Below are 13,754 nucleotides of genomic sequence, written 5' to 3'. Positions count from 1 at the left end.
ATGCATACACACAATAAAATTTCAGCCAGGCATTACAGAAAAGAGAGGGGTTTGCCAGTTGGGGTATGTATAGATGTGACAGGAGAATGGAAAGATATTCTGGTCAAATGAACATCTGGTATAAAGGCATGGAATCGTCAAAGGGGCTGAGTTCAGAGTACATTGTGCAAAGTTTTGTATAACTGAAGATACAGCTGAGGTGATAGTTTGGGGGGCAATGCTTAACGGCCTTATAAAGAAAGCTAAATCTTTTTAAATTTAATTTTTTAGAAAAGAAATAACCAATAGAGGTTTATGGGAGGCAGTGAGTGTGGGGGCGTGTCTTATGGTCACATTATAGAGCAGAAAAATCAAAGGCGAGGATCTCAGCCTGCTGAGATAGACAGTGTAAGGGGGATTCTGAGAGCCCAAACCATTGTGGTAGCAACAGGAGTGAAGGGAGGTACAGAAACACGTCAATAGTCCTACTAACAAGTTTGGTTGAGCGCTTCTCTTGAATGGGAAGTTTTCTGAGACTCTTTACAGAATAAGGGAGGCAGAGGCACCGTATGGAACTATTGCATTAAGAACCAGCTGTATTCTGTCTGGCAGGGAAGAGAAATTATTATTTTCTATTTCTGACACCACATTTCAGTTTTTAAAAATAATCCCTCCAGTAGATGGTTTGGCAGATGAATCATGTTAACAACCTAGAAGATGGGATCTGTGTCTTATGCATTTCTACCATTCCACGGTACCACCAAAATGCTTTGTTTGCGAATCAAGAGTCAGTTCTTTACATATGAAAGTTATTCACTTGAATTTAACATCAATGTATAAACACTTGAAGTTCTGGGAACACTTACTCTGCAATAATCCAAAGTGGCAACATATTCATAAGATCCTAGAGATAACTCTGGTTTCTCATAGTGGTCCAGTCTTCTTCCAATGTGGTCCAGATGTTGGAAATAGAATGGTGGAACTAATAAAAACAAAATAGGAAAGAAAATAGTTTGTTTTCATAAACAGACAATTTAGTAAGTTCTCAAAATTTACTATGGGAGGAAAGGAGTTAGCATCAGGAAAAACGTATTTTAAAGCTGGAATGTAGCATATCGTAAATACCTACTATTTTAAAAATATGTCTTGGAAAAGAGGAGGGTTCCTCTTCTATAAGTTATTGATGACAAAGAACGTTTGTGATTTAGACCATCCTAGAGAAACAGGGTATAAAAGTATTGGTGTTTCTAAGTTGTCACAACCCAAATTCAATTGTCCCCATTTTATTACCTCTTTTAAAAAGAATTCTGACTTTTCTATTTGAATTTTTAATATACCTAACAGAAATAAACATTCGTTATTTGAACTATACTATGAACTACAATATTTATTATGCTTTAATTAAGAGATGTCTTCACCCATGTGGAGTTTGCATGGTAATCTTTTAATGTTTGGGCTTAAGAGTGGAGAGGATTACTGTATTAGGAAAAGACTACACCACTAAGATCTCAGCTAAGGAACTTTAATTTGATTCAAATGTCTAAGAAGGTTAGTTCTGGCAAAGATCTGGAAGTCATCCAATAGCACAGGAACACTTATGAGTCACATACTGAACACTTGGACAAATATGGCCTGGTATCTCTGTAAAAACGAACTCCTGTTGCCTTGAGATTAATAGGGCTGGCTACTAAACCACTGCCAATAAAAGTATTCAGAAAAACTACCAATGCTCTGGTTTTAAGCTTTTTGTAAAGAACAACATTACCATTGTAAAAACCGTACAAATAATGCATCCCGTTTTTAAACCAACAATTCGGCATTATTTATTTTTAGCTGTGAAACTGACATAAGAATAAGAAGACTGTTTTTGAGGTTGTTCTTTTTTAAAAAAAAAACCCACTGAAGCTTGATTTTTCTACGTTGTTACTGTATCATGGCCATTTCTTTTAAAGTAAGTTTTATAAGGTTCTTATGCACATATGGATCTCTGAATTTGGAAGATTCAACTTCTTGAAAAGATTACAGAAGTAGAAACTGACAGGCTCAGCTGAGCTAAGTAAGCTTTGAGGGTCTTCAATTGCTATTTTGCTACATATAGATGAGATGGAGGATGCTGCCTTGGCTATCTTAGAATGCATAGTACAGTAGTTTGAACATAGTATAACATACAATTCATTCTCATCTACACACAGAAATGTAATATGTGAAATGTTTTCCTTTTAAATTTTATTTTATATTCATTAACATTTAATATTGTCTATCATCTTTTATAAGCCAACTTTCAAGTCATACCATAAATCATGCACTACCCTTTGGCCCCTGTCTTCCTGCATGTCTCTGACCACACATACTCCCCACTGGGCAATCTCTGGACACTTTGCAAGGAAATAAGAGTGGAACCACGAAAGCAAGCCTGCTGGGTCCTTTCTAACTCCAACAAACCTCTGTCTTTGTTAAACCTAAATGAAGAAGATAGGTGTCAGCATACATCTATGGGAGTCCAGCTTCCTTATAGGGAAAAATATTTAAGCCTAGTATGAATAATTCTGCTGGAAAATAAACATGGCAGCTTCCTAGGAATGGATACCTGAGGGAACATAATCTGCTGTGTTGAGACACAAGAATTCTGAGTCGTTTTTCTCTTCCTGGAAGTGGCTGGGCCTTTTAAGGCCCTGAGCCGACACTTTGGGTAGGAGGCCAAAGAGTCACAGCAAACTGAAGATCCTTGCTGCTCTTCATGGTGGGTATGATTTTGGTCACCTTTCTAAGAAAGCTGGGGGCTTGGGTGAAGACATCTGAGGAACTGGTGGGCTCGCTGGAGGACTCTGTCCAAATGCTTTGGGAGAAGCCTCTGTCCCTTCTCAGGATTTTTTCCTCTAAAACTAAAGCACAGAGAAATGAATTGTCACAGGGTTCCTGAAATCCAGGTCCCAAGACTGAATGATAGCCATGAATTTGGATGCAGATTTCATCCAGGTTGAGAGAGGAAACAAGATCTTCCTTAGAAAGAGAAGTAAGGGTAGAGAACTAACAGAATCTGGTCTCAATGGGATATCCAATTTGCACTGAGTGGAAGCCACAGTTAATGCAAGGAGAGAGACGTACCAAGAGGCTTAGGCCATAGTCTGGGATGAGTCTAGAAGCCAATGATTCAACTCCACAGCAACGTGAATTTAAGAACTGACCAAAGGTCTGCATGAGAAGCACTTGCAAGGCCAGTCTCTGGCACCCTAAGTTGGGTAAAGTCGTGGACTGTGTGTGTGCGAGATAAGAGGGCAGGGAAACAAGAAGGCAAGCAGCGCTCTCCCACCAGAGAATGCTCACAGCCAAGATGCCATGAACGCAACGATGTAGGAGGAATACTGTCCCCAGCTCAGTTGGCATTAGGGAGTAGCCAGCACCCATGGGTAGAACCATGTGTTCACGGGCAGACAGTGCTATATGTTCTTCAGATCTAATTACCTGCAGGGAAGCCTGTCTACAAAGATAAGAAAGAGAGAAGAAAACTCATAATAATCATCACATGGTTCAAAAAATGTCAATGAATATAAGAATGTTCTCAGCCTCAGTATGTACCTCATTTAACAACAAATAATGAAAAATACAAAGACATGTTATAAATGTAATAAATGTGAGAACACTTTCAGCAATGATGCAGTTTTCTTCAACATCAGTAAATTCGTACTGGAATAAAACAAAATATAATGAATATGGGAAAGCCCTACATTCCTTCCTCCTTAAACAATCCAACATTTACATCAGCGTGAAAAAAAAAAAATCTACATAAGTGTTAAAGCCCTTGGTTATACCTAAGCTTTTCCTAAGTATCAATGAGCTCATATTCAAGAATAACCTTGAGGAGTGAAAAAAGAGGAGACATCTCCCAAGTTTATCATCTGTAATCACAAGAGGTAAAAATCTTATTTTCTTTCCCACTGAGGCTTTGTGGAAGGGGATTAAGAAATAAAAATTTTCCCCCTACAGTTAGTTTTCTAAGAAATATTTCAACTTCCATGTGGGGCTCATGTAATTACCTAAGGTTCAAAGGGGTTTAAATTTCCTAAACAGAGCCTATCATAGTTGGTTTCCTTCTAGAGAAATTATAAAGAAGGTACTGCTATATAGAAAAAAGAATGTATGCTTTTCCTAAACTAAGAAGTACAACACATTTGACTTAATAAAGAATTTCACAAAGAGCTTTTAACAGCACTGCTTACCATCATTCACACAGTTGCAAAATCCACACTGATATCTCCTTCCTCCTTCGATGAACTGCATAAATGGGCACATGTAGGCCTTGCACCTGTTGCATCTGACTGGTCCACTCTCACCGTGATTTACCAAGTAAAGGGGACTCTATGGAGAAACAAGAAAAATTAAATGAACAGATGAGTGAAGGATTTCTAGGTATTATAATTTGGAAAGTCTTTTAATGGCAGGTTTTTTTTTTCTTTTTTTTTTTGAGACAGAGTCTTGCTCTGTCACCCAAGCTGGAGTGCAATGGCATGATCTTTGCTCACTGCAATCTCTGCCTCCAGGGTTCAAGCGAGTAGCCTCAGTCTCCCAAGTGGCTGTGATTACAGATGCCCATCACCACGGCTGGCTAATTTTTGTAGTTTTAGTAGAGACGAGGTTTCACCATGTTGGCCAGACTGGTCTCGAACTCCTGACCGCAGGTGATCCACCCACCTTGGCCTCCCAAAGTGCTGGGATTACAGGCGTGAACCACTGCACCTGGCCTAGTGGCAATTTTTAAGGAACTCAACTCTTAGCTTTTGCCCCAAGACAGTAAAAATGTCTTTATTGATAACACATGAATTCAAAGCCATAAGATGTTGTCCAGAATATTCAAACAAGTTAATTTAAGTTTATCTCATTTATAAGGATATATCAATATATGCATATTTATGTCTATGTGTGTATGCATATTTGCCAATATGTGTGTGGAGACAAACATACAGTGATGGTAATAATACTTAATTATTCTTACGTTAAAAACATTCTAGACAACTTGTGTCACACATTTTGCTAAGTTTCTTCATAGATTATAAATAAAGAGAGTTAGGTCTGATTTCAGACATTCTAGTTTGCATAGCAGTTTGCTGCCTACATAGTTCCCCCAAAGCACATCAATTATTTCTTCAAAAATGCAACTATTTGAAGAAATATGCAATAATGTTCATTTATTTAGGCAAGGAGGCTGATTCTACCTTTTCTGTTACTTTATTAGAAAGAAATGTTTCACAGAATACTCACAGTGTGGCTGGCCCTGCTTTGTCAGAACTGAAAAAATAAATCATTCAATTGCTTCTTCCTCATAAACATACATAGAAAGCATGATACATCTTTTACAGTTTAGAAGTAAAAAAGTTCAGCATTAAAGTTCAGCATTAAGTCTGCTTTCCCAACACTTATGGCTTTCAGGAGAAAACCACAGAGATCCTTGTTTTTGTGAATCTCCTTAAAGATAACATTTAAAGAAAAACTTGAGAATTGCAGGCTTTGGCATGTCAATTTAATTTTTCTTTACTGAAAAAGATATAAATAAAGCAGACTGCTTTTGAATGGAGGCCTGAAGAGCAGGAGGTCAGTGGGGTGGGGGTATCAGGCTGTTTTCTGCTCCAGTCTTAGAAAACCCAGATCCCCCATTGTCCCTGCCCAGATGTTCAACGTGAAAGCTGAGGTTTCAGAAATCAGTTGGGAGGTCTCAGAGCAGAAAAAAACAGGTTTAACACAATACTCAAAAGAATCAGGGGAAGGATTTAAATTTTTTCCTTAATCATTCCCTTCTATTTCTGCACTGCCCTCTTCCTCACTTCTTGCCCCAAGAAAGCCAGAAGACAGACTGGATTTTCTTGTTTATGGTCGCTTCTGATCCACAGCACGGGCCTGACTCTGGTGCCCCACTGGTAGGGGTTGTGACAAGGATTAGGTGAGTAATACATGTGCAGTTCACAGCATTGTGCCTGGCAAAAAGTAATTGGAAAATTTTTATCCGGAACAGTCTTTCCTCTCTCAAAACCACTCAGCTCAGGACAGAGTCATCTCTGACAGGAGGATAAGTATGAGATGGGCTTCAGGTCCTGAAGGCTACCTGGTCAGTTACTGTAAAACATTATTGTAAAAATGATCTAGAAGACAGAGAATAAACTTTCAGGAGATTCTGATACACTCCAATGGTTAAAAGCTCAGAGGCAGAATGCATTTTTAAAACACTCTAGGAATTTTATTTAAATACATAGTCACACATACAAATTCAAATATCTGATGTATACACCACTCTTTCAGACAAACTTTTTGTTAGAAAGGCATATAGTGATAAATATTTGTTATCTTCAGCTGGTAACAGGAAGAAATTATTTGAGGAGGCAATAGAGAAGCAAAAACATGCAAGTACAAAAAAAGATTCTTAGAACAATAAATGGAGAGCTAGAAGAATAACAAGTAGGAGAATAAGAACCTGCTGTTCAGGTAGCTTCCACTGGATTAAAAGTGCAATTACCAATCATGACTCCAGTTACTGCTCTGTTCCACAACTCCAACCTCTGAGATCAGGAGATGCTTTCAGAAGTTAAAATTGGGAGAAATTCTGCAGTTTCCATTCACTCAGCCAAGTTTACTTTTCTCATCCTTTTATTTTCAAAAAGTTCAAAGGCTGTAACAAATCCCCTGATTTTAGAAACCAAATATGATCTAATTATTTGCTAGACAAGCCAAAAGTAATGGAAGGAAATTTGACCTTATTATCACTGATATGATTTGCTCAAAGCCAGGCCCAGCCCAAAGTTACTGTGAAATTGTCGGCAACGAACACCTATGCATTCCAGTCCTGGCAGATTCAAACTTGCAGGACTGAAAATGAATGTCTAACAAGAAACTGGAGTCAAGTCATGACTGTGTCTAGGCTATTAAATACACTTACAGTTTTTTCAATTTTCACTTTTTTAGAAACCAGATGATGGATAGGTAAGTAAGGTCTTCAGACAACTGAGGTGACAGTAAAGAATGTTAAAAGCTTTTTAACTGTTTACATTTTATTTTCAGGCAACAGGGCAAGGGCTTCTAAATTACACTGGCTTGTTTCATCTCTCTCAGGCCATGTTGAAAACCATCAGAGATTTCCCTTTGCACTCTCCAGATGTCGGCTTATCTGCACCACAGTAGTGTGCATGAGCTCATAAATAGCTAACCTTACTTTTCTTTTGAGTTCGATCTTGGTGTGTATGGCTTTTAAAAAAAAATCAAATTACTTTTCAAAACATTGCCTAAGTTATCTTTTTTCCTTACCAAGGGAATTATATTTACCTCAGAAATATTTTCCGATTTTAATAATTTTTGTTTGCAAATGTACTTTAATATTTAGCTCTTAGTATATCCCTGTCTGCCCTTTCTTTTCTGTTTTTCTCTTAAGTGGAAAAGGGAAAGGACAGAAAGACTGGCTATAAAAACCTCACCTAGCTATTGTTTGGCTCTGGCCTTGTGTGGCGTGAGTTTACACAACATGAAAGTGATAGGGAGGCTGAGGAAAAATGTGAATCTTTTCCTTGTATTTTTGGATTAACAGGGGTGTGCCAAATACTATGCTGATACTAATTTTACAAAAAGTGCTTTAATTGAAAAAAATGCATCTCTTGTGTATGTATATAATACTGGTTGATTTTGGACCACAAGTGAGAATATCATTCTAAGAAATGAGGCTTAGTACTAAAATGATATCCAACAATTAAGAAACAAAACAAAACAACTTTTGATTATTTTTCCATATAAAAGTAGTAGACATCAAGATGTATCTACCAATACCTTCTTAATACCTCTAGTAAAATTTTAAGTCTTCTTATTTGAATACATTACCAGTTTTCCAAGTATTCCTGCCATTCTCTTGGGTAACTTTAACATTTGTACCACAGGTACCTTTGAGGGACTTACAGTGTAGCAGAGTAGAAAGACAGTAAACAAAAAAGTACATACAAATGCAATGAAAAAAAAACAGGATATGAGGAGAAACAATACTTGGGAGTACATCATAAACAAGAGCTCTTTTTAAGGCTCTTTTCAGCTTAGAAAGGCAATGTTAAACTGTTCACAGGTTGTATTTCAAAAACAAACACAGATGCTCAAAGAAAATAAAGTACAGTATAGAAAGACCCATCATGAAAAATCTGTATCAAGTTTGTAGGCTGTGTGTATTTTTGTTTTGGCATCTATATTATTAAGAAAAATCTGAATACCCAAGCCTGGCTACAGTATTTCTGTTTTAGGAAAATAATGAATTGCAGTGAGGAACTAAAGAAAGCAGCTAAATACCAAAGTGTTTTTATCCCATAGATCCAATAGGTGGCACTGTGCAACTAAAAATTAAATCTGTATACACCTTATCAGTAGGCAAGAAAACAACCAAGATAATCACGCTACATTTATTACATGTAACTCTAATAACTTTTAACTGAACTTGCTTTTCTTGAAGAAACTTTTGATAATGGTTTAAAAATATTCTGGGCCAAACAAAATACAAATAAACATGGAATACAAGACTATTTTATGCATACATTGTATAGAAACTACAGAATGTGCCAAATTTACTAATAGCCAAGAAAAACTTATTTTTAAAATTCCTAATCCTCTGCCGACTTTCCTTGAGTGTGTGTAGGGAAACAGAGGTGCGGTTGGGATAGGGAGCCACAGACTGGAGCAGGCAACCTAATGACGGCCTGGGAAGCAGAGAGAACAAGGACACGAATGCCCTGCTGCCAGCGTCCATGCCCACTCCCCACATTAGCCATCATGGTGCAAAATAACAAAGCAACAGTGACATCTGGTACGTCCTGGCACTCGGCAGTACACTGCGATGAAGAAAAATGATTTTCTAAAGCAAACGCCAGCTTCCTGTTGGAACATCCTATCACAGGCATGGCGCTGGTAAAGGGCAGAGACAGAGTAGCCAAAGCCCAGTTTTCAGGAATACTCTGAATGAGTAAAGTCATACGTGCCCACACCCAGGACACTGCTGGGTGAAACTGGGCCCATCTCTCCTTTCTTCTCTCATTTGCCCACTACCCACTCTCCTTATCTTTCAGCACCAGAGTTCATGTAAGTTCTAATATATACACACAAACTCTTCAACCACCTACTTTCCCCTCTAACACTTATTCACTAATTTTTAAAAAAATTTATTTTACATTTTCAATGTATACTTCTTCCTCCCCTTCTTTTTTTTTTTTTTTCTCTCTTTATTTCCTTCATTATAAGTCTTCAGGAAAGTAGTCAGCGTCCTGGGACTCTACAGTTGTCCCCACAGCACCAATATTCTACTTCACAAAGTGCCTGAAGGAAATACCTTGGCTAAGCAGTTACTGATCATGGGAAAGAAATTTTTACCTACAATGAGATCTAAATAAGATGAGAAGATTTAAAATAAGATCTGTCAAAATGTTACACAGTTTTCCAGCCTGATTAAGGATAATATTCAGCATCAACTTGTATTTCCCAGGAAATCACTGTAAATGTATCTCTCTGGCAGCAGTGATTTCCTACCAGCAATGTAACTTTGGCAAGCGGCTACTTCTTGGAATTGGAGTGCTGCTTCTGTTTTGGAGCTGTCTCAAGAGGAGGTCAGTTGGTAATTTGGATTAATTGGGGGATATAAGTAGAAGCATGGAAATGGTATGTGAAAAGATAATCCAGAACCTGTGATGAACAACTACCCTTTAAAAATGTTAAACATTCAGACTATTAGGCATGCTGGAAGATGAGCAGAGTCAGTCAGATTCCCAAAGGATTATGCCCAGAGGCTAAAAGGAAAAGAGTCTGTATCAACTGCGTTTATTAAAGACATTTCCATGTGAAAGAGATATGAGAAGCAGCTTATATGTGCTTTCTACTTTTAGCTTTACCATATATGACATTCACTAGGCCTACATGGACAAAAAAGGTACAGTTCAATAGGCTATTTACTGTACAAGTGCTTTTGAGAGAGCAGTACTATTCTAGTTAGACTTTTAAAAATAAGTGTGAAATTAAAGAATATTTTCTGAATTAAAAAATAAAATCCTATCATATGTCTTCTAAAAACAAACAGAGCTTGAGGATAAGACACTTAATACATTGTATTAGTTCTAAGAATATATTTATATTTTTAAAAATAATGTTTACTAAAAAAATTTAATGTTTTTAATTGGCTCTTCTTAACCTAAAACTTTGCTTTTTTTGCACTTTCAGAAGATTATAGTTTTGTTAGCTTGTTAGTGACACTTGGGAGATTGTTTTCCCTTTTTCCTTTGAACAATACTATTAGAGAGTCTATTTGTTCTAACCGTACCTACAGCTTGTATTAGATTTGGATACCTCTTTAATTTGGAAGTTAGTTTTTTATTTTTGGGTTTCTTTTCATTGAAAAATACTGAAAATTTTTACTGAATCAGACTTTTCATAATAAATGTAAGAGCATAACTATTATCTTTATGGTCTTATGGTCATTTGTAGTTTAAAACGCTCTCATTTATTGAGAGCATTTAAAATGCTCTCAATTTCAATTTGATATTGAGAAGCTAACAACCCAGGGAGTGGGGAATTCCCATCCACATTGTTCAGAGGAATGCAAGGTCAGTGAGTGATAGGAAGTGACTTGTGCAACAAACTGCAGAGCTATAGCTTGAATTCTGATTTATTCCAACTATTTATGTCCTCTATGCTATATGTGCAAGAAACAGCTTGCAGACTGGATGTGCAGAAAAGCATACAGTTTCAGAGAAAGGTACCATTCTCACTGGTCTGTGACGTGAATGAAGCCCTTAAACCATGCTCCCTGGTAAGCATTCTAATTGTCTCTGGTCATTTGTCTCTCCCATTCTCTATAGGAGCTGCCACATACCTTTGCATCCTTATTAAGCTCCTCCCCATAAGCTCCTTCTCCACCTCCCTTGCAGGAGGTGTAAATGTAAATTTACATTCTTCTTCACAAAGAAAATAGAAAACCTCAGGTAAGAACTCTCTTGCCTTTCCCCACTAATTTACCAGCATCTCTCCAACATTTTCCTTTCTCTCCTCCTGTTACAATGGAAGCGGTATCCTCTCTCTTCTGACTTCTCAGAGGCTTTGTCTAATCCTGTACCATGTCTAAATCTGGCCCCTCAAGATCCTTTCATCCACAAGGGAGAATTATATTTTGTTGTCTAATTCCAGGCCACTTGCAGGTGACATATTTAATTGCTGTATGTTCCCATATAACCTTGTGCCTAAAAGCACTCATAACACTATTTTACTTTTCAAAACCACTACTGCATTCTCAAATCCATGACTCACAGGTCCAGCCTGTTTACTGTTATATCTCCTGTAGCACAATACCTGAGTCAGTCAATGGTTTCTGAATGAACAAACACAATATCTCAGGTACCCACAAATACACGCTCAGGATAACTTGTGATAGGTATTAAAGCAAAAGGTCAAAAAAAAACAAAAAAAACAGAAGAAATCTTCAGAGGGGTCAGGAAAGCCTTCATTCAAGGAAGATATGGGCACTTATGAGGAGCTATTTGTTCACTGAAAGAGAGAAGGTAAGAATTTCAACCAGTGAGAACAGCTTAACACAGGAAGAAAAACCCAGGGTTTGTTGGTGACCAGCAGGCACGTAGCCTCAAACAGCTGGGCTGAAGGGAGATAAAGAGAAAGGCTGGAGTGATTTTGAGGAGAGCCTTCAAAGCCAGGTAGGGTAGCAGTACACTGACCCAGCAGGTTTCAGACAGACAGATGCACACACACCCCTACCTAAAATCAGTTGTTACTACATGGTAGGAATTCTGATAGACGTTGGTAAGATATTTCACCATTCATTAAAACGATATTCTTGGAAAAATAGTACATTTGGTATAAATTTTGAAACCTGCTTATAAATTAGCAAATTCTATCACATGTTTTAACATTATCATGAAGGGTTTTAAGAATTTCTGTTTGTTTCATCATCTCATATTTCACTCAATTCATTAAATTCTTGGGTTGATTTTTTAAATAAACTCAAAATATGTTTGAATACTATGAACAATTTTTAAATTAAATTTCTAACTAAAAAACTTCACCCCTTAACAGCAGTATGTTAGCTTCACCTTCACCACTGATCCCAAGGGCCTACATTACAGGGTAAATTCTCAATAAATATTTGAGTGGATGACAAGGAAGAGAGATAGGAAAGGAGTGAGGGAGGGGAAAACTGAAGGAAGGGAAGCAGAGGGGAGGGGAGGGGAGGGAAGGGGAGGGGAGGGGAGGGGAAGGGGAGGGAGACAGAGAAGTCTCCTTTGGAATTGAGGATACCTGCCAGCTCTTTTATCACAGAAGATCTGGGTGTAATGAACCCTAATGTGCTTTCATCCCAAAATATGCACTGATAACTACACTAGGAGATTCATCTCTTGGAATGGCCAAAAATGCTTTAAAGCAAGCACAGCTGTGACCTTTCTACCCAGGCCTCTAACGCCAGGAGGGCTTTTTGGTGGGAAGGTCACGTTAAACTGAACACTGAAGTCTATGAAAGGGCAGCTCCTGGTGAGAGGGCATCCTTAGTTTCAGAAGGGAAAATAAATACCAATGCAGTTAAGAGAGCACCCTAATCGGGTTTCCTGTCCTAGTTCATAACTAAACTATCAATGGTAGGTAACGATTCTTAAGCAAAAAATGGTCTGTTTGGATCAGGTTATGCTGACATAGTATTGCAAGTTATGGGCATATTTGCAAAGATCAGCATTATTTCTCTTGCTAGAACAGATGTTTAAAACTTCCGAGTAAGATAGTGTCTCTCCAGAATTTTACACTTGAGCAACATTTTGTCACATTTCTTACAATCTCTGACCTATTATAATTTATCTTTTATCTCTATGGGAAAATTACATGTTGTCTAGTTATAGGCCACTAGCAGAAAACATACTTCATTGTTACAACAATGCACAATGTTCTACAGAAGATTAATATATCTTAAACTAGAAACCCTTCTATATCTAGTGTTTTTTCTTCTATGACAGAACAACTGGCAACTTTCTGCTCCTCAAAGGAAAGTTGTGAAATATTCTAAAGATAAAAGTGTTAAAAATAATAAGCCCAGAGGCAAACTATCTTTGTCTCTCTGGCAGAATTATAAATTAGTCAAAGTATTCCCTCCATTAGTCTTACTTCCTTATAAGGCCATAAAAAGAGATTTCCCTCTATGTGAGGGTCTGAATTTATTTATTCATTTATTTTTTACTATACTTTAAGATCTAGGGTACATGTGCACAATGTGCAGGTTTGTTACATAGGTATACATGTGCCATGCTGGTTTGCTGCACCCATTAACTCGTTACTTACACTAGGTATTTCTCCTAATGCTATCCCTCCCCTAGTCCTCCACCCCTAACAGGCCCCAGTGTGTGATGTTCCCCAACCTGTGTCCAAGTGGTCTCATTGTTCAATTCCCACCTATGAGTGAGAACATGCAGTGTTTGGCTTTCTGTACTTGTGATAGTTTGCTCAGAAGGATGGTTTCCAGCTTCATCCATGTCCCTGCAAAGGACATAAACTCATCCATTTTTTATGGCTGCATAGTATTCCATGATGTATATGTGTCACATTTTCTTAATCCAGTCTACTATTGATGGACATTTGGATTGGTTCCAAGTCTTTGCTATTGTGAATAGTGCCGCAATAAACATATGTGTGCATGTGTCTTTATAGTACCATGATTTATATTCCTTTGGGTATATACCCAGTAATGGGATGGCTGGGTCAAATGGTATTTCTAGTTCTAGATCCTTGAG

At 37.7% G+C, this 13,754-nt stretch overlaps 1 protein-coding gene across 1 annotated transcript in view; it reads right to left on the bottom strand.

Annotated features, from left to right (window-relative positions):
- Positions 1-13,754, bottom strand: part of SEC24D (SEC24 family member D) — a 118,118-nt gene that overhangs the window by 43,855 nt on the left and 60,509 nt on the right. The window contains exons 9-10 of the mRNA XM_011977605.1: positions 4,197-4,335; positions 846-961 (exon numbers count right to left, since the gene is read on the bottom strand). Coding sequence (XP_011832995.1) covers positions 846-961; positions 4,197-4,335 — 255 coding nt within the window. The remainder of the gene's footprint in view (positions 1-845; positions 962-4,196; positions 4,336-13,754) is intronic.

The sequence above is a fragment of the Mandrillus leucophaeus genome, unplaced genomic scaffold, assembly GCF_000951045.1.
Source record: "Mandrillus leucophaeus isolate KB7577 unplaced genomic scaffold, Mleu.le_1.0 Scaffold181, whole genome shotgun sequence".
Taxonomy (NCBI): domain Eukaryota; kingdom Metazoa; phylum Chordata; class Mammalia; order Primates; family Cercopithecidae; genus Mandrillus; species Mandrillus leucophaeus.
This window is presented reverse-complemented; position numbering and strand designations above follow the sequence as displayed.